The sequence below is a fragment of the Acinonyx jubatus genome, chromosome B3 (assembly GCF_027475565.1).
Source record: "Acinonyx jubatus isolate Ajub_Pintada_27869175 chromosome B3, VMU_Ajub_asm_v1.0, whole genome shotgun sequence".
Classification (NCBI taxonomy): Eukaryota; Metazoa; Chordata; class Mammalia; order Carnivora; family Felidae; genus Acinonyx; species Acinonyx jubatus.
Genome location: NC_069386.1, coordinates 103335486 through 103356240, shown reverse-complemented (window position 1 = coordinate 103356240; position 20755 = coordinate 103335486). Strand labels below are relative to the sequence as shown.

The window sequence follows — 20755 nt, the reverse complement described above, 5'->3', positions numbered from 1 at the left end:
CATGAAAATGGCCTATTAGCACATTATGGAAAGAAGGCAGACTCTATTTTCATTTAGTTCTCATTTCCATTTGACTATACTAACAACCCTCTAGTTTGCCTCAAACAGAAACACCACCATAAAGTCATTTGATTACAATTAAACTGGAGATTTATTATAATAAGCATGAAAATTGGACCCCCTGTCCCAAGGGATTGAGTTTAAATGATTCACAGATGTTTTATATAGGACCATCAAGTTTCTGGCTCACAGTTTCCTGCTTCCTATTTATGCAGCACCTGAAGCAACACCACAGTGTGGTAATGGAGGCGAAGCACCATCTTAACACTACAGCCTGGACCACAGGCGAAAATAAAAACCTGCAGAAATATGCTAAGGCGCCTATAGACCTTCGAGTGTCCCTTCCAAAAGGGCTGATCTCTGGTACTTGGCTAGGGAGCAGGTACTGCAGCCCTCCCTGGAGTACCCAGACTAGGCTTCCTGGTGCTTCAAATATGACCCATCCCAAAGATGAAGGGCAGTGTGGGCCTCAGAGTCAGAGAAACTGGATTCCTCTGTAAATACAACTATTAACAAGAGTTTTACTTCCATCAATAGTATTTTTTACTTATTTTACTATTAATGAAACAAAGTTTATTAACTCTAGATTGCCATAAGTCTTTATCCCCCAGCTGTATATAAATAAATGTCTCTTGGTGACATGACTTCAAGTTATTCTTGGTTTTTCAAGATGGTACTTCTGCATTTGACTTCATTATCAATTTGTAGACATTTAATTTAGGCTTAGCAAAAATACCAAATTAGAGTTCAGTTTCAAATGTAGAAAAAGAAAAGGTGTTTTCATTTAGCCCTGGTTTGGTTTAACCATTTACTTTAAACAAACTTAAACATGCTCTGGCACCATGATAAAGTTCTAAGAATGGATAAAAATGCCATAATGACATAGTAAGTAAGCCAAATATCAGTTTAATGCTTCTCTGAAAATAAAGACATCTCATTTATGCCTTCCCCACATATTATTTCATAAAAGTGATTTCCACTCTCTTCATAATGGACTTAATTACTTACAATAAATAATTACTGTTAGAGAAGTAACTGTTCCATTAAAATCTTACAAAAACCCTCCTTAATGCGTTATTTTACCCCCTGTACAGGGTAAATTGTTTTTAACAAATTTTATCACTTGGGTACATTAATTTCCAGATTAAGCATCTTTATACTGTAGAGATATTAAGTATTAAGTATCTTTAATAGTAGGAAGATGCTACCTAGCCCACAAAGCTGTCTGTTGGACTTGAGCAATGCCCCACCACACACACCTAGCCCCTTGTAACTTCAGCTTTAGGATTTAGAAAGCCTCTTATTAGAACTTAAAATTTACAATTATCATCTTAAAATGAAAAGGTCTCATTATATTATTTATATAATATATAATAATAAATATATAATTATAAATACATAATAAATATTAAATATTATTTATATAATAAATAATTTATATTATAAATATAAATAATAAATTGTTTATATAATAAATATATTTTATTTATTTAATATTTTAAATAATAATTATAAATATTTAATATTTATTTGATATATTTGTTTATATACTTATGTTATATGTATTATATATTTATACATATATAATTGCACATATATATAATTATATATAGTATTTTATAGTATTATATATAATAATATATATAATGTTTATAATATAAGAATAAATATTAAATATTTATTTGTTTATATTTATTTATTATATAAATAACAGACAGAGAGAGAGCTGTGGATCTGTCACTAAATAGCTATGTGACATGGACAAGTCATTTAACCTCACTCAACTTCATCTGTGAAGTGAGTAGTCGCATATAACAAAGGATGCACGTGAGAACACTGGGAACTTTTTCAAAATATACAGGTCTAGGCTTCTAACTGCTCACAAACATGCACACCGTACAACCCACATGACCTACCGAATCCACATACCAGAGGATGGAACCAGCAGGCATACTTTTTAAAAAGTTCCCCTAGTGATTTAATACACATTCTACCTTACATCACTTCAAGTGGTTGCTTTAAAGGAACTTCTAGCATCATGATTATAAAGGGATAGAAGGACTTTTCAAAAATGTACCAATCTCTTTGTTTTCATTATGGTCATGTATAATGACACAAATGGAAAGACAAAAATGCCACCAGACTTTACTTCCAGATTTACCCAACCCCTTGAAACTACTAAAAAGTAGATGAAGTATATGAAAAATTTCATTTCAAGACATGGGACATCAGGTGGCAAAAGACAGTGATTCCTGAGAGATGGAAAACAAATCAGGAGAAACGTGCGGCTGCTCCAGATTACTGCCTGTGAAAGTTTCCAGCCTGCAGCACAGGCGGGAGAACCCTGGCAGAGCTCAGTGGCTCCTGAGCTGAGAAGACAGGACTGAAACTCCAAGGAAGCCGAGACAGCAGGGGGTTCATAAGACAGGCTACCAGAAAAGTGAAAGCTGCACAGGGAGAGAACTCTGGAGATCTGCAGAGGGTGCCCTTGGAGCACTAAATACTGATCAGCACATGCATGCAGGGTAACCACATGAGGCTGGATGAAAAAACACATGAGAAACGATTGGCTCTAATAGTGCCCAGGGCGTGTACACAGGCTGGAATAACAGCTGTTCCCACCAGGAGGGCTGGGAAATTACATTTAAGGCACTGGTTGCAGTGCATAGAAGGGTCTTGCCTCCAAAGTGGGGAGTGAGTACTGCTCTGGTCTTGCCCAATGAATCTTCAAAACAAGACTCAAAAGGGTAAAAACTGTCTTTAGGTAACTTAACTATATGTTTGAGCAAAGTCCAAAACTCTTTGCAAATTCCTGTAAAATGTAATTCCTATAAAACATGGATGCAAAAAAGTCAACACAAAATTTTAGCAGATCAGGGGCACCTGGGTGGCTCAGTTGGTTAACCGTCTGACTTCAGCTCAGGTCATGATCTCACTGTTGGTGGGTTTGAGCCCTGCGTTGGGCTCTGTGCTGACAGCTGAGAGCCTGGAGGCTGCTTCCTGTTCTTTCTCTCCCTCTCGCTCTCTGCCCCTCCCCCACTCGCACTCTGTCTTTTGAAAATAAATAAATGTTAAAAAAAAATTAGCAGATCAAATTAAACAGCTTTTCTTAAAAAGTTTACCATACACCTACCACATTATCCATCCATTCCACTCCTAGGTATTTGCCCAAGAGAAATGAAAGCATATGTCCATACAAAACTTATACACAGATGTTTATAGTTGCTTTATTTGTGACAGTCAAAACTGGAATAAATCCAAATGTCCAGTGACAGGTAAATGGAAAAGTTGTGGTACAACCATCCAACATATTACTACTCAGCAATAAAAAGGAATGAACAATAGTTCACCCCAATAGGGGTGACTGGGTGGTTCAATCAGCTAAGCATCCGACTCTTGATTTTGGCTCAGGTCACGATCTCACAGTGGTGAGACTGACCCCTGTGCCGGGTTCTGTGCTGAGCATGGAGCCTGCTTAAGATTCCCTCTCCCTCTTCCCTCTCTCACCTCACACTCTCTCTCAAAAAAGAAAAGAAAAAAGAAAAAAAAAAGGGAATGAACTATGATACACACTATAATACAGATGAATCTCAAAATAATGATACTGAGTTAAAGCAACCAGGAAAAAAAGATATCCATTTCTGTTGTTTTGGAAAATGCAAACTAATCTACAGTTACAGAAAGCAGACCAACAGTTGTGGTAGACGTGGTGGATGAGAGGACTCATAGGAGATGAGGAGGAGGGATTACAAAAGGGCATGAGGACACTTTGGGGAATGATGGATGAGGATATAGTCATTATCTTGATTGCAGTAATGGCTTTACAGATGTATACGTATGTCCAAAATCATCAAACTTTTTTAAAAAAAAGAGTAACAATATCAGCAATGCTTAGCAAAGGCTATAGATAAACATAGATGAGAGTTGAGTACAACTACCTGTCCTTGCTTAGATTGCTGAAAATATATATAAAAAGGAAAGATTTCTATTCCATCATAGTATTTCAAAAGAAAGTTCCTATTATCATTTCTGTATGATATTTATGTATGTGATAATTGATATTACATATAATATGAATTGATAATACACATATTGTAATAATTATATTTTTCAATGCCTATTTTTTATTCCATAGTGCTATGTAATAACTAGGAAGTGATGGTACCACCCACTGTGTCCTATTTCAGTTTCTTTTTCTTATGCCAATGAATTGAATTATTTTTAGCGCAAAGAATTATAATCCTGGTTAGGGGAAAATAACAAATATATTATAAGAAAGCTGGTTTAAACAGATAATATCCTGTTTGAAATATTGTAAAGGCAATATATCCATATGACAATTTGTACTGAGCTAGATTTTCATCATATAATTACATTACCTGTGTATTTTTGAACTACTGGAGCCACGGAGATTAATAGTTTTCATTCTCACAATTATGATAATTAAATGTGCAAATATGATAATGAAATGTGCAAGAAATCTTAATTCCTTCGTGGATATTCTGTTAAATTTTATACTTATAACTCAAATATTTGAGAAAAACCCTAATCAATGGCAACAAGTGTATCAAAATACTCTTTGTATCAGAATTCAATGGGGGGCAGCGATAATTTCTTACCATTTCAAGGGCATCATGCAGAGTACTGGATAAGCTATCGTTTAGGTTTGTCAGACACAGTCGTCCATCTCCTAAAACTAGGAATTACAACATAAAAATTCAGAAAACAGAAGAAACATAAATTCAGTAAATAATCTGACCATAAAGCCATTATATTTAAACTTATACAAAAAATATACTGCTCTTAAATAATAATTCACAAGCTACTCAATCTCACCAGTTTTTTTTTTAAGTATATTTTATAACAAAGATGAGAGTCTTGTTTTACCTACCAACTGGTCATAACTTGAGACACTTGAAATTGAGAGGCACTCCTAAATACTACTGATGTAATTAAAATGGATTAAAATTAAAAACTGATTAACCTTTCAGGGCCCCTGGGTGGCTCAGTCGGTTAAGTGCACAACTCTTAATTTTGGCTCAGTTCATGATCTCATAGTTCGTGGGTTCAAGCCTCGCCATCAGGCTCTGTGCTGGCAGCATGGAGCCTGCTTGGTATTTTTTCTCTCTTCGTCTCTCTCTCTCTCTCTCTCTGTCCCTTCACTGCTCACTCTATCACCATCTCAAAATAAATAAACATTAAAAACAAACAAAAAACTGAGTAACCTTTCTAAAGAGCAAGTTGGCAATGTATCAGTATTTTTTTTTTTAAATGTATCAGTATTTTAAAGGTGCATACTCTGCTTTAGCAATTCCACTTCTAGGTTTGTATCCTTTTTTTATTATTATTTATTTAAAAGTTTTTATTTTAATATTTGATTGATGCAGGGCTCAATCCCATGAACCGTGAAATCATGACCCGAGCTGAAATCGAGAGTCAGATGCTTGGGGCACCTGGGTGGCTAAGTCAGTTAAGCATCTGACTCTTGGTTTCAGCTCAGGTCATGAGCTTGTGGTTTGTGAGTTCGAGGCCCACATCAGGCTCCATGTTGACAGTGTGGAGCCTGCTTGGGATTCATTCCCTCTCTCTCTCTCTCTCTCTCTCTCTCTCTCTCTCTCTCCCTGCTCCTCCCCTGCTCATGCTCTCTGTTTCTCTCTCTCAAAATAAACTTAAAAAAAAAAAAAAAGAGTTGGATGCTTAACCAACTGAGGCAGCCAGGCACCTCTAGGCATGTATTCTTTTTAAAAAAATTTATTTACTTATTTATTTTTTAACATTTATTTATTATTGAAAGACAGAGAGACACAGAGAGTGAGCAGGGGAGGGGTAGAGAGAGGGGGAGACACAGAATCTGAAGTAGGCTCCAGGCTCTGAGCTGTCAGCACAGAACCCGACATGGGGCTCTAACTCACAAACTGTGAGATCATGACCTGAGCCAAAGTCGGTCACTCAACCAACTGAGCCACCCAGGTGCCCCTAAAAAAAAATTTTTTTAAATGTTTATTTATTTCTGAGAGAGAGAGGGAGACAGCACACAAGCGGGGGAGGTGAAGAGAGATTGGGAGGCACAGAATCCAAAGCAGGCTCCAGGCTCTGAGCTGTCAGCACAGAGCCCAACATGGGGCTTGAACTCAGGAACCATGAGATCATGACCTGAGCCGGTCCATCACTTAACCAACTGAGCCACCTAACATGTCCCTCTAGGCATGTATTCTATGGAAATTATCAAATAGGTGTACAAAGTGTACTAAGTGTACACACATATGTGTATGTGTGTAAGAAGGGTCATCAGAGAGTTCTGTATAATATGGAAACACTGAAAACAATCTACATGCCGACCACCATGGCATTGTTTTAACAGACTACACACAACTAAAAAACTGAGGTACAGCTACATGTGTTGATATAGAAAGATGTCCACCATATATTATTAGGTTAAAAAAAATGCAGTTTAAAAACAATTTATATAGTATGATTCTATTTTTAAAGCTAAAAATACACATACACATGTATTTAGGTATCTACATATGCAATAGAAAAGAAAAAGACTGGAAGGGTATATTTCCAACTATTAAGAGTGGTGTTATTTCTGGAAGGTGAGATTTATGACCAAGATTTTACTTTCTGAAGTTAAGGCACAGAAGAGTTAACTTGAAGAGTCCATATTCTTTCTATTATACCATGTTTAATCTTGAAAATTAAGAAAAAAGACTTGACACAGAAAACTATTACTTGGGAATTATCATAATCTAACCAGTGAAATCAATTGATACAAGTTAACTTACTCTTGGGAGCCATTTTTTGACCACAGTTAAGTAAAATCTCTCCTTCAGAGAGGGGTCTATCTAAAGTCTCAGTTTCAGTGACAGTAATACTCAAGCTGCTCTCAGTTGTTGATGAATCAGAAGCTGGCATCTGTATGAGGGAAGGGACATTGGTGGCAGCAGAAAGTGGCATAAAAGGAACTGGAGGTTCTGGAGGTGCAGGCTGAGCAGGGAAATCCACACTCTCAGGTTCTTCATCCTTGGCCACAGACATTACACTAAGAAGAAAAAGACATATTGTGAACTTATTAGGTCACTGAAAGCCTATATTAATTTTTATATAAAAAACAGATTCAAAGAGCTCCTTTAGCAAAGTATTTCTATAATCTGCACTACTGTAATTACCAAGATTTATTTTTCCAAAATTGTTTTCATGCTTTAATCATAGGCCATCTTGAAAGCTGTACCATCTCTACAACAAATTTACAAGGTGATATAAAAGTTAACTGGGTCATTGTAAATGAAGATTCATTCACTCTGGGGAGAAATCATTTTCTATTTTACTAACAATATTATAACAATATATACCTTTAATCTGTTTCATAAAAAGATCTTTTAAAATGATAATTGAAGGTATAAATAAATTTGGTGAATTTTTTAAAAACTTGAAGTTTATGAAACTTCTACTAAAGTGTAAAGTAGCTTATGGTTTATAAAACTTCATTTATCATTTCTGATGTTTTTAATGGGTCACATATGTCAACTTAAGATGAAATGCAGTTACTGAAAGTAAATATGTTATCATTTACATAGCTCTTGGGTGAAGTTCTTCTTGAAGAGAGTTAGGATTCTCTTCTTCCAGGGGCAGGTCTCCATCACTCCATGGCTTAGGACGCCCTGGGCCTGAGATCTTCAATTTCTCAATGGAAATCTCTGACAAAGTTGGGGTAAGAGCTGCTGCAGGAGGAGGTGTAGTAGCAGGAGTAACTGTTGGAGTATTAACAAGTGTGATGGCAGACATATCATTTCCTAAAGATTTTTTGTTTAAAGAGAAAGGAAAAGATAAAAGTCAATAAACACTCCATAGGAAACAACAAGATACGTTGTTTCAGGAATCTCTTAATATTTTGGCATACAAATAATGGTGATAATAATTAATAATAATAATAATGGCTAATAATGGGGAAATTCTCAGGTTTATTTAGTAAAGGATAAGAAAACAATCTTGAAAAGATATCACTTTTAATACTACCATGAACTTAAAAGCAGTATAAGTGTGCATTAGATCACATACTCTTTTTTTTTAATAGTTTTTTGTTTTTGTTTTTTTTAAGTAATTTCTTTGCCCAACATGGGGCTCAAACTCACGACCCTGAGATCAAGAGTTGCATGCTCTACTGACTGAGCCAGCCAGGTACCACTAGGAAATTAAGAAACCAATTTCTTTGTCTCTTTACAAGAAAAAATGATTTACTAAAACCTAGTAAACAGTAGGTATGTACATATTAATCCATAAAACATAAAATAAACCATGAAATCTTATTTAGTAGTTATTAGATTAAAACTAAGTTATAGAAATAAGGTTTCTACCTTTTTCAGCAAATATTTCTTTCACAGGAATAGCTAAATCATGATCTGAATCATAGGGAGAAGAATCTGGAGTTTTTACCAACACACTCTCCTTAGGAGGTGATGAAGGTGAACGAGGAGGAGTTGGTTGTGGGGTAGGCACTGGGGTACACACTCTTGCCTAAAATAAAACAAGACAAATGGTGCTTATAATTACCCATATAAAGGTAATGTAAAAACAATGAAATAAGCTCATTTAGAGATTAACAGAATTTAAATGGAGGGGAAGAAATGGAGCCCTAACTTCCCTGGCTCTTGAACTTCTTCTAGCTGCTAAGTTTCAAGACTAGCCTGCAGAAAGCCTCAGGCCATTAAAATAGCTCTGACTCTGAAGTAGGCCCCAAAGAAATCAGAAGCTCGCTCTTCTAATATTGATAGGAAGACACAGCTGAATATACAGCTGAAGATCAAATGCAAACACAAGCTGGGTAGGCCACGTAACAGAAAGGAAGCATTTTAACTGACAAGATATCAAGAGCAGCTTTTTAGCACAAAAGATCACAGCCTGTAAAAAGCAATGGAAGGATAAAAAAAAAGTAGGGGGGTTGAAATGAAGACAATATGGAGATAGAAATACTGGGGAAGAAAAAAGTAAACACTTTAAAATTGATTTGTTAAATGTGTAATCATTCAAATGGGTCAGAATTCAAAAAGGTACACAAGAAAGATAATGAGTATTAAATCTCCTTTCCTAGCCATGTCCCGTCCACCTAGTTCCCTTCCCCTGAGTCATCAAATATAATCTTGACTTAAATCATGTCTACAGATTATCGACAGAACAATTTCCTAAAAGTGGGACTGCTGTTTAAAGGGTTAACTGCATTTTTTATTTGAATACATATTGCCAAATTTCCCTCTACAGGGTTATGTTATTGTACACTAATCGCAAGAAGATATGAGAATTCCCATTTCCCCAAAGTTTTCTACACAATGGCATTATCAAACTTTTAGAGTTTTACCAATCTAATCAGTAAAAATGAGGTTTCAGTGATTTTTTTCTTATTACCAATGATATTGACCACCTTTTTATATGTATATGGGCCATTTGTATTTCTTTTCTGTGTGTGAACTATCTAGACATGTCTTTTACCTATTTTTTTTAATACACTGTCTTTTTCTCCTCGTTCTAAAACATCCTTATATAGGAGGGTAATTAGCCTTTATTCTGTACTCTGAGTTGAAAATTGATATACAATTTAGAAACCACGAAGTGTATTAAAAATTCTACAGCACTGCTTAATAATTAGCATATTCTCAACTCTTATTTTTAAATGAAAGAAATACACTGTTTTTTTTTTCTTCTTGGCTGCATAAAACTACAGCAACAAATGCACTGTTTTCAAATATAATGCCACTTGACCATCATCATGAGAGGATCTCAAGGTATTCTACTAGTATTAGTAATGGATAATGATGATAAACAGTTATTGAGTACCAAATTCTGGACACAAGATTAAGCTATTTTCATTCATCATCTCACTATATCTTCCACAAAATCTTGGCTAAAAAGATAATAGTATGATAAAGATACAAGTCTCTCCAAATAAAACCAATCAAAACTGGATCAATTCCCATAAAATTACCAACAAAATCTTTTAAAAGCTAAATTTTAATGTATATTTGGAAGATCAAAAGGCCAAGAAAAGCCATGACAATTCTGAAGATAATGAACAATATGGCAGTGGTGGAAGGGAGCCTGCCCTCCTAGATAGTAAAAAGATTTCTGATAAAGTCTTGGTCATTTGAACTCTATGCATTTTCTCTATTATACTTGAGACTAAAGTAACAGAGCTGAGGGTTCAAATTCAGATCTTCCCAGCACCAAAGTCCATGCTCTTAACAACTGTACATACTGCCTATTTATACTGATTTTTCTACATTTTCTCATTCAATCACCCTCATGAGAGTATATGAAGCATACGGGCAGAAAGCAAACCAGTGTAATTAGTACAGAGAAAACCATAACTCAACAACATCTGCACTGCTTGCATTACCAATGAACTAAGAAAGCACAAACCCAAAGTATGTACCTAATCTCGTGCATAATCACATCACATCAATTACATTATACCATCTCCATAAAATTCAAATATGTAACTTTATGCTGTTTTTTTCAAGTTTATTTTAAGAGAGAGAGAGCATGTGCATGTGTGTGTGCAGGGGAGAGGCAGAGAGAGAGGGAAAGAAAGAATCCCAAGCAGGCTTTGCACTGTCAGTACAGAGCCCGACTCAAGGCTTGAACTCCCAAACCACAGATCGTGACCTGAGCCGAAATCAAGAGTCAGACACTTAATTGACTGAGCCGCCCAGGCGCCCTTGTAACTTCATGTTTATACCTCAAATGACTTAGTTTAAATGTTTCACCTATATAAAATGATGCCCTCATGATCTATGAAATCAGAAGTGACTACAAAGTTTTAAACAGCTGATAGTAGTATAGAGTCTATATATATATAACATGTATAATTCCATGTTGCTATAATAGATTAGAAACTAACACAGTATGGCTGATGAAACAAACAACAAAAGAACATAAACTATATTTTATTTTAAAGATTAAAAATATCAGTTTATATAATAACCAAAAGCAACATGTGACCATTGGCTATATATTGAATCAAAAAAAAAAAAAAAAAATCCTCTAAAGGTTATTTTGGAACAATAGGGAGATTTGAATATGGACTCTAAATTACATAGTATTAACATATCAATGTTAAATTTCTTCAGGAGTATGATGATGGCATTTTGATTATGTAAGAAAGTATCTTCTTTTTGAGATATTGCTGATGATCAGAAGTAAAGTGTCATGATACCTGCAACTTTCAAATGATTTTTAAAGAGTATGTAACATATAAAGACAGATAAAACATGTCAAAAAGTTATCAATTGGGAGCTCTTGGGTGGCTCAGTCGGTTAAGCGTCCAACCCTTGATTTCAGCTCAGGTCATGATCTCATGGTTTGTGCGTTTGAGCCCCACATCTGTGCTGTCAGTACAGAGCCTGCTTGGGATTCTCTTTCTCTGCCCCTCCTCTGCTTGCTCTCTTTCTCTCAAAATAAAAAAAAGTTATCAATTGGTAACTAGTAGGTAGAAAGTATACAGATTTTCATTGTATCATACTTTCAACTTTTCTATAGATTTAAAAGTTTTTAAAATAAAATGCTGGGGAAAATATTACTATAATACCATAGCAACAACAAAAAATCAACCTCCACCACAAACTATAATCTTATTACAATACCTAATTTACAATTTGTCCACGGTATTTTTTTTAATGTTTATTTATTTACTTATTTTTGAGAGAGAGAGCGTGAGCGAGCAAGCAGGGGAGGGGGAGAGAAAGAGGGAGACAGAGAATCCCAAGCAGGCTTTGTGCTGTCAGTGCAGAGCCCAACACAGGGCTCGAAGTCACGAACCATGAGATCACAACCTGAGCTGAAATCAAGAGTCAAGATCCTTAACCGACTGAGCCACACGGGCACTCCCATCTTACTGGTTTTTAAGAGACGTATCAAAAATTCCCTAGGACTCCAAGTCATGAAAGGAAAGTCACTCCTACCGGCAAGTATGTGTTGCTTGTTGAAACATCTCCAGAAACACTTGGGGCAGCAGGCCCTTGCTTTTTTGCTTCTCTATCACCCAGCATGACAGCAATGGTCTCAGCAAGAGCTTCGTTCACAAAATGGCTAATCATGTCTGAATTCACAGGAACCCCAGCATCAACAAAAAGCTGGAGGGCACCATTGCTTGTTCCTTCCACTACAAAAAAAAAAAAAAAAAAAAAAGAAAGAATTTCAAAATAAGCATGTAAGAAACATACCTGCAATCCAAATCTTAATTCTTAAAATTTTAGAGATGCACACTGGGTGTTATATATAAGTGATGAATTCTACTTCTGAAACCAATATTACACTGTATGTTAACTAAAATTTAAATTAAAAAAAATTTAGAGATGCAAACATCTGTGTTTAAGGGGGTAGGAGGAAGAATAAAAATGAAAATACAAAATTATTTATTATAAAAGAGAATAAGATGACAACTTACATAATGAACATCCTTCCTAAACAAATCAAAAGAGTGAGGAAAACACCCAGGTGAAAACTTTACTCACATGGCCTCTTCCCTACCACTTCAGAATTTAGTGATGGAAAGGATCTGCAGTCACTTAAATGTTCTCATCTGAAAACAACTCACATTTATTTCCAAGAGTAGGGTAACAGGAAACCCTATGACAGATCTTGGCCAAAATACAAAGACACAATGACTTTGGGGGATTTTAGAGAAACAGTAGCTGCTTTATAAATATGAAAACAAACCTTCCTTCTTTATAGTTTCAGATACATCAGTTACCAGCACTACAGACTAAACTTACTCAAACTTGTATAGTGGTTTACATACTTGATATCAGAAGCTATATAGGTAGGTATATTAATATTCCAAATAGGTAATACTTTTCATTTGTAAAAATGTTCATAAAATGCAGTAAAAAACTTCCTTAACAGACTTCACTAGATTTAAAGTGGCTATATTTCTAAAGCTCTGTGTAGAGAACATGTAAACAATGATCTATACAATTTGATGGAGATGTCATCTCTCCAAAGAGAACTTCTTAATTAGTACAACTAAGGCAGCAATATCCAGAATTCCCTAAAAAGTGAGTACAGGTGTTTTAGGATCATTTGTTGAAGGATAAGTAACAGCAATTTACTCTATAGTTACCATATTAAAGATTATCAAATTTCAAATTTATATTTGGCAGTATATGTAGATATATCTTTTCAGTTCTCATAATTTATTGTTTTAGCATGACCAGAAATCAGAACATCTCTGTTATAAAAGCCAAAAGCCCTACCCAGACATAGGCAAAACAAAAACAAACACACATGCTTTTAAATAGAAGACAGTAGGATCTAAAAATCCAGTTTGGAAATTTTAAGATTTTCATCCAGGAAAACAAATTTCCTGGATAACTTTGTTGGTCATTTTTTTCTTCCTTCCAAAAAGTGATGAAAGAAAACCTGGGGTGGTAGCAGTGGAGGAAGCATTCAAATTATACTAAACAGGAAGAATTAGCCAAATGCAACAATCAGTTGTGTGGAGTGAAGTTAGAAAATTCTGTATTAATGTAAACAGAAACAAAGAAAGAGCAGGTCGGGTTAGAAAAATGAGATACATTTGGGATACGTCAAGTTTGAGATGCCAGTGGAGCATCAAGTAGAATATTCATCAACAAACCAAACTGCAAGCTCACAGCCTAGATGTGTGGCTTAGGAGTCATCAACTGACCAAGGGTAACAAATGGCAAAAAGAGACTGAAAAAAAAAAAAAAAAAAAAAACACAGAAAAGAAAGAAGACACAGCACAGAAACTTAGGGAAAATTTTTATTCAAGTAACAGGAAGAAAAAGATGAGGAATAAAGTCCTAGAGAAATTAAAAAGGTGGGAGGAACAAGAACAGAATAGATTCTAAGAAACCAAAACGAGGAGGACATTTTAAGAATTACAGGTGGTCGAGAGTGCTCATGCTAGAGCCACGTAGGAAGATAAGAATTTGGAAAAAAGGTTATTCTTAACAATCAAATTCTGTGAGAGAGGAGTTTCATTAGGGGAAGAGCAGAAAGCTCTGTAAGGACTAAAGACAAAGTGGCAGTGCGAAAGTAAAAGCTGTAAATATGGACTCAAGTCTAGGATTTAGGCAGTTAAAAGATAGTCTAGTCTATGGAGGAAGAAAAGTAGGTAATTCTGGATGGGAGAGAAGAGGGAAAAAAAGAGGTAATAATACATAGGAATGTTTAAAACAGAAGAACAACAAAGTTGGAGAATTTACACAATCCAATTTCAAGACTTATTTTTAAATTACAATGGGCACCTGTTGGGATGAGCACTGGGTGTTGTATGGAAACAAATTTGACAAGAAATTTCATATTAATAAAAAAATAATAAATTACAATAATGTGTGTTATTGACATAAAAATAGACTTGCATATCAAGGGACAGAATAGAAAGCCTAGAAACAAATTCATACATATTTAGCCAACAGATTTTCAGCAAAAGTGTCAAGGCAATTCATCAGGGAAAGGATAATCTTTTCAACAAATAATGCTAGTAACATTAGACTTCCATATGCTGAAAAAAAAAATCTTTGTATACGGTATAAAGTAGGGATCAAAATTAACTCAAAATGTACCATAGAACTAAATGTATAGTCTGAAGCCATACATCTTCTGGAAGAAAAGATAGGAGAGAAAAGCTTACTGATCTTGAGAAAGACTCATAAGTAATATACCAAAAAAACCACAAACTATAAAAGGAAAGTTGATAAATTAAAATTCATCAAAATTAACCTTTTGGTTTTCAAAAGATAATGTTGAGAAAACAAAAAGGCAAGATAAACTAGAACGTATTTGCAAAATATATCCAACAAAGGACTTGTATCCAGAACAAATAAAGAACTTCTACAACTCACTAACAGGAAGAACACAAAACTCAATTTAAAAATGGGCCAAAGATTTAAAAAGACATTTCACCCAAGTGAGTATAGACATGGCAAATAAGCACATGAAACAAGGTACATCATCAGTCATTAGGGAAATGCGCATAAAAATCACAATGAGCTATCTCTACATACTTACAGAATGTCCATCATTAAAAACACTAACAAGACCCAGTGGTGGTGAGCATGTGGAGTGAGTGGAGCGCTGAAACACTGCTGGTTGGGAATGCAAACTAAAACACCCTCTCTAAAGACATTTAGTAGTTTCTTACAAAGTTAAACATCTATTTGCCATATGACCAAGGGAAATTAAAAGATGTATCTAAAAAATATGCCTGGAAATATCCACATCAGAGCTTTATTTATAATAGTCCCAAACTAAAAGACTACAAATTTCCATCAACTGGTAAACTGATTAACAAATTATGTTACAGCCATATAATGTAGTATTACTACATACATAAAATGTGATTGTCAAGCATGATGCTAAATAAGGGCAGACACAAAAGACAACCTACTGTATGTTAACATACATATAAAAATCTAGAAAAGGCAAAAATACAGTAATAGAAGGCAGATCAGTGGTTGTTAGGGCCCAGGAGGCATGGAAAGGAGTTAGGAATGGACCATAAAGTGGCAATGAGGGAACTTTTTGGAATGATGTGTTTTTCTACATCATGATTATGTGGCTAATGTACAGTAGTGTTCTTTTCTAAAAACTCATCAAACTGTACGCTCAGAATTGGTGAATTTTATGGCAAGTAAACTATACCTCAAAAAAGCTGATAGAAAATGAGGCAGAAGATCAGGGGAAGAGGGGGAGGAGGAAAAGGAAGAAGAAGGAAGGGAAGAAGACAGAAGAAAAGGAAGAGGAAGGAGAATATGAAGAAGAGAATGATATAGGTTCCATAAAGAAAGAGGCTTGTTTATCCATTTAGTGAATACCTAAAGTCTTATTAGGTGTCAGTCAGAGGCTAGGCACTAAAGGAGAAACATCGGTAATCCTGAGTAATTAATAGTCTAGTAAGTGAGGCAGATATGTACACCAATCATAATCCAATCTGATAATTCCATAACAAAGATATATACAAAGTGCTATGGGAAATAACAGAGAGATTTGGGGTGGGAGGGATGGAGGGGTGGAACAATAATAATAATAATAATCTGAATGCTGCAGTATGAAATAAGGGGATGAGAGAACCTCCACTACAGAGAACAGGGAAGGGATTATTAGAAGGAAGAGCTTATCTTTTGTCAGCTGAAGACTACTTGACCTCTAAGATACATAAATCCACGACTTGAAGGTTTTATCCTTTAATAACAAAAAAATTTAAAAGATTCCATTTCACTTACCTATGTCAGAAGTCAATGGTTCACTTGCCTCACTGACTGAAGCACTGACATTAGCTATGGACTGTTGTTGGATTGGAAAGAGCCCAGAGATAATTCTTGACATTATTTCTTGTTCTACCCTGGGGGATAAAAGTTGAGGATTCCTAAATTTGATTGAAATGTATGAAGTGTTAGAAATACCACCCTTAAAAATAAACTTTACCCATGGACACTAACATTTACATATGAAAGTAGTGATTCTGAAGGTTGAATCTGGAGAGAAGAAATAAATCAAATATGTCTCCTAGCAAAATAAACCACATGAAACAGAATCTCCATGTGGGAGATAGCTTTAAATTTGATTTAATGAACTTTCAGATTACTCTAATGAAAAGTTTAACAGACCTCCTAAAGTTATAATAAAGTTTAGGTCAAGAATTATCTGACATATCCTGTACCTAAAATGTTGGGTTCCCTACTTGGAAAGCACCCATATAAAATCACAAAAGATAAGAATTAGGAAAGGAGTCCAGCTGCCCCCTCTTCAAAGAAATAAATATATAGACTGCGATACAGGTCGTTTTCCTCTTTAAAAGTTAAGATAATTTATTTCCAAGATCACTTTTAGGAAGTAGAGAAAGAAGAGGAGGAAAAAGAAGGGGAACACAAGGACACTGCTTCTGTACATTTCTTTAGAGCAGCCAAGAGGCTGATATAAACTATTATTAAAGAAGTAATAGATATTCATTGTAGATAAATTAGAATATATGTAAAAGTTAAAAAAATAGATAAGGCTCACACATAATCTCAGATTCAGGGACAAACACAACTAACAATTTGGCATACTGGTTTTCAAATTTTTTCCTATGCACATTTATTTTTGAGGGAAGTCTTGTAATTATTAATATCTTTCAACATCACTAAATATTCTTGATTAATATCTTTCACTTTCATTAAATATTCTTCTAAATTTAATCTTGATAGCTATTACTATTCAGGTGTTTATTCCACAACTTCTTTAAGGTTTCTCACAGGTAAAAACAGGATAAAAATAGAGTTCCTAAGTTTACAGTAGTAACAAGCAGAATAATGCCTTGTTTATAGTAAACACTGTAGGTGCTAAGTAGTGTATGGTCTAGTAGCAGAACCATAATTATATCCTTAGGATAAATTTCTGGCAGTGAATCACTGGATTAAAGAATATGTACAGAGGCACCTGGCTCATTTGGTGGAGCATGTAACTCTTAATCTTGGGGCTGTAAATTGGAGCCCACACTGAGTATAAAGATTATACTTTTTAAAAAATCTTAAAAAAGAAAAAAGAATATGTACATTTTTAAGGCTTTTGTTACTTAACAATAGCCTCTTTTGCCATAATAGAAAGCCAAAACATAAATATTCAAGAAAAGAAACAATACCTTCAACAACTAGTTAAAACCCTCACCTCACATCAAAGAGTTTACAGTAACTGTGGCAAAGGAAAGTTTAATAAACAAAAGAAAACAAGGAAGATTTCCAGCCAAAACTTAATACTTTATATTTCCTACTACGATTCTGTTCACACCAACACTACTGTAAACTCACCACTGAATTAAGCTATTTTCCAATGTTTCTTTTCTCTGAATTACTTTATCCAGAATATCAGCAGTGGGCTGAACAGTAGAAACAACTGGCGGAAAAGGAGGACCATTATATTTTGTAGAAACAACTTTAACACTTCTGTTAAACTCCAGAATTGGTTCAGAGTATTCTGGAATTTCATCGGGTTTTTCCTCTTCCTGGTAATAATAATAATAAAAATAAAACCTATAATATTTCTGTATCTGTTTAACATTTACTAGTGACAAGTACAGACAGGGAACTTAGGTCAGTGAATTAACCAACACTTCTACATTAATCAACCGCATTTCTAATTAGGTGGTATCATATTATTTATGATATATACACATTTGTCATACAGATCAAATTGAAGACCCTTAATTATACAATTATTTTAAAACTGAATGTTCATTTTAAGCAGTCATAAAACAAATTAGATAACATGGTTATTCCTGCATAAAACACTTCAAAATTTCCCTCTAGAAGTTTATTAATTTATTATCATAATAAAACTGATGTTTCCAAATATAACTGCTTCTTCTTTCTGAAACTAAAAATTACATTTACATATGTAGGTAGGTTATCTTACACATTATTTGTACCATCACATCATGATCAAAGGACTCACTTCTGAAATTTTTAAAATTTTCATTATGAAAATATCATATATGCTTAAAAGTACACAAAATAGTGCTTGTACACTGTATCTGTTATGTATAAATTACACATATCCCATTTATCTGTTCCCCAGCTTTAACAATTATCAACTCAGCTAAATTGTGTGATCTATACTCTCCATCTTCTTTACCCTTCACATAAAATTTTGAAATAAATCATAGATATCATTTTACCTATAAATAATTTAATATGAGTATCAAAAAAATTAGAACTCTTTAAAAATTCTAACTAGGGGCGCCTAGATGGCTCAGTCGGTTAAGCATCCAACTTAGGCTCAGGTCACGATCTCACAGCTTATGGATTCTATCCCCGTGTCGATATTAAAAAAAAAATTTTTTTAAAGAATATTAAGAGACCTGCAATGTATTAAAGTTTTTTGTTCCCTGGTATGTCTCCTCATGTGAACACCACATGAGTGTTTCAAAGACAAGAATCTTATTTACCTTTATATGTCTAAGGCCTAGCAAAGACATTTGACAACTATTTTTTTCAATGTACAAGTGAAAGGAATAGTTTTAGAAATAGCAAATGGTTTGGAGTTCAAAGACAAGTGTTCCTACCTTGGCTTTGCCACTTAGTAGTTGTGGGCTTCATTTCCTGATGGGAGGATATTTATTGAGTTACGATCTTTATTTAGTTATTTTGTTTGTTTATTTTTTAATGTTTATTTATTTTTGAGAAAGAAAGCACGAGTGGGGGAGTGGCAGAGAGAGGGAAACACAGAACCCAAAGCAGCTCCAGGCTCTGAGCTGTCAGCACAGAGCCCAAGGTGGGGCTCCAACCCAACTTTGATCAGCTGTCCAAAGATAAGGCTGGGAAACTAACACAGATCATCCAGCAGAAGGACGTGTAGATACAAGCTCTTCACGCTAGAATTCTAGCATTGGCTTAACCAACTGAGCCACCCAGATGCCCCATGATCTCTTAATATTCTAAAACAGGGTTTGATTTAATGATGAACAAAACTGGTCTTAGTTCTGAAAGTTCTGAAAGAAATATGAACAAATGTCTTTAAATTCTATTGACATATTATTATTCAAGCAGGTTCTATGATCTTTTCCCATCCATCATAGTTCACTTCCTCCTATTTTTCCCTTTCTCCTATTTTACCATTTCTATCATTTCTATAACTCTTCCTGTTATACGGGCTCTTCTCTTGGATTTTAGACACCTCACAACTTTTTCCCTCAATATGAACTAACTGGTGACCTTGCCAATAATCCAGAAATCAAACAGATAAATGTAACAGAATAAAGAAAGGACAGATTGGAGGGAGGGAAGCCAAAGGAAATGGAATGGAGGAAGAAAACAGGAAGCAGGAGAGATGAGATATACATGGGAAATAGCTGATAATCATTAAGTTTCCTTGAGGCAGCTAGGTGATCTAGATGAAGAGAACACTGTACTATACAATAATTACCATAATTTTAAAGTAACATATATTTATCTAAAAAGTAAAGGGAAGTTTCTCAAAGCACTGTAACATAATATTGATGGTCAAAATATACTCAAACCATCAGGAACACAGCAAGGATGTGTCCTCTCACCAGTCCTTTTCAACATTGTACTAAGTCCTTGCTAACACAAATAGACAATAAAAGGAAATAAAAGGTATTGGGAAGGAAGAAATAAAACGATCTTTGTTTGCAAAGGAAATGATTGTCTATGCAGACATTCTATTGTCTACATAGACATGTCTATATAGATTAATCTATTTAGAACTAGAAGAAAAAACAACTCCTGGAACTAATAATTGATTATAACAAGTTTGCAGGATACAAGGTCAACATAAAAATATCAATCATTGTCCTATATGCCAACAATGAACAAGTGGAATCTGAAATTAAAAACAAATACCATTTACATAAGCATCCAAAAAAAAAAAAAAAGAAATACTTTAGAATAAATCTAACAAAACATGTACAAGAACTATTTGAGGGAAAGTACAAAATTCTAATGAAGGAAATCAAACAAGAACTAAATCAATAAAGAGATATTATACTATGTTCTTAGATAGGAAGACTCAATATTGTCAGGATGTCAGTTATTCCCAACTTGATCTATATATTCAAAGCAATGCCAATAAAAATCTCAACAACTTATTATGTGGTTATCAACTGACTCCAAAATTTATATGGAGAGGCAATAGAACTAGAATAGCCAACACAATATTGAAGGAGAAGAATAAAGTTGGAGGACTG

At 34.6% G+C, this 20755-nt stretch overlaps 1 protein-coding gene across 11 annotated transcripts in view; it reads right to left on the bottom strand.

The window, feature by feature from the left end:
- The window catches only part of KIAA0586 (KIAA0586 ortholog), a 110831-nt gene that overhangs the window by 48084 nt on the left and 41992 nt on the right, over positions 1 to 20755 (bottom strand). For all 11 annotated transcript variants that reach the window (XR_008299427.1, XM_053224493.1, XM_027065815.2 and 8 more), the window contains 7 exons: positions 17862 to 18055; positions 16299 to 16417; positions 12012 to 12211; positions 8415 to 8574; positions 7634 to 7853; positions 6846 to 7102; positions 4680 to 4756 (listed from right to left, as the gene is read on the bottom strand). Coding sequence is in view for 10 of the 11 variants with exons in the window: in XM_053224493.1 (XP_053080468.1) it covers positions 4680 to 4756; positions 6846 to 7102; positions 7634 to 7853; positions 8415 to 8574; positions 12012 to 12211; positions 16299 to 16417; positions 17862 to 18055 (1227 nt within the window). In the remaining variant the exon portion in view is untranslated. The remainder of the gene's footprint in view (positions 1 to 4679; positions 4757 to 6845; positions 7103 to 7633; positions 7854 to 8414; positions 8575 to 12011; positions 12212 to 16298; positions 16418 to 17861; positions 18056 to 20755) is intronic.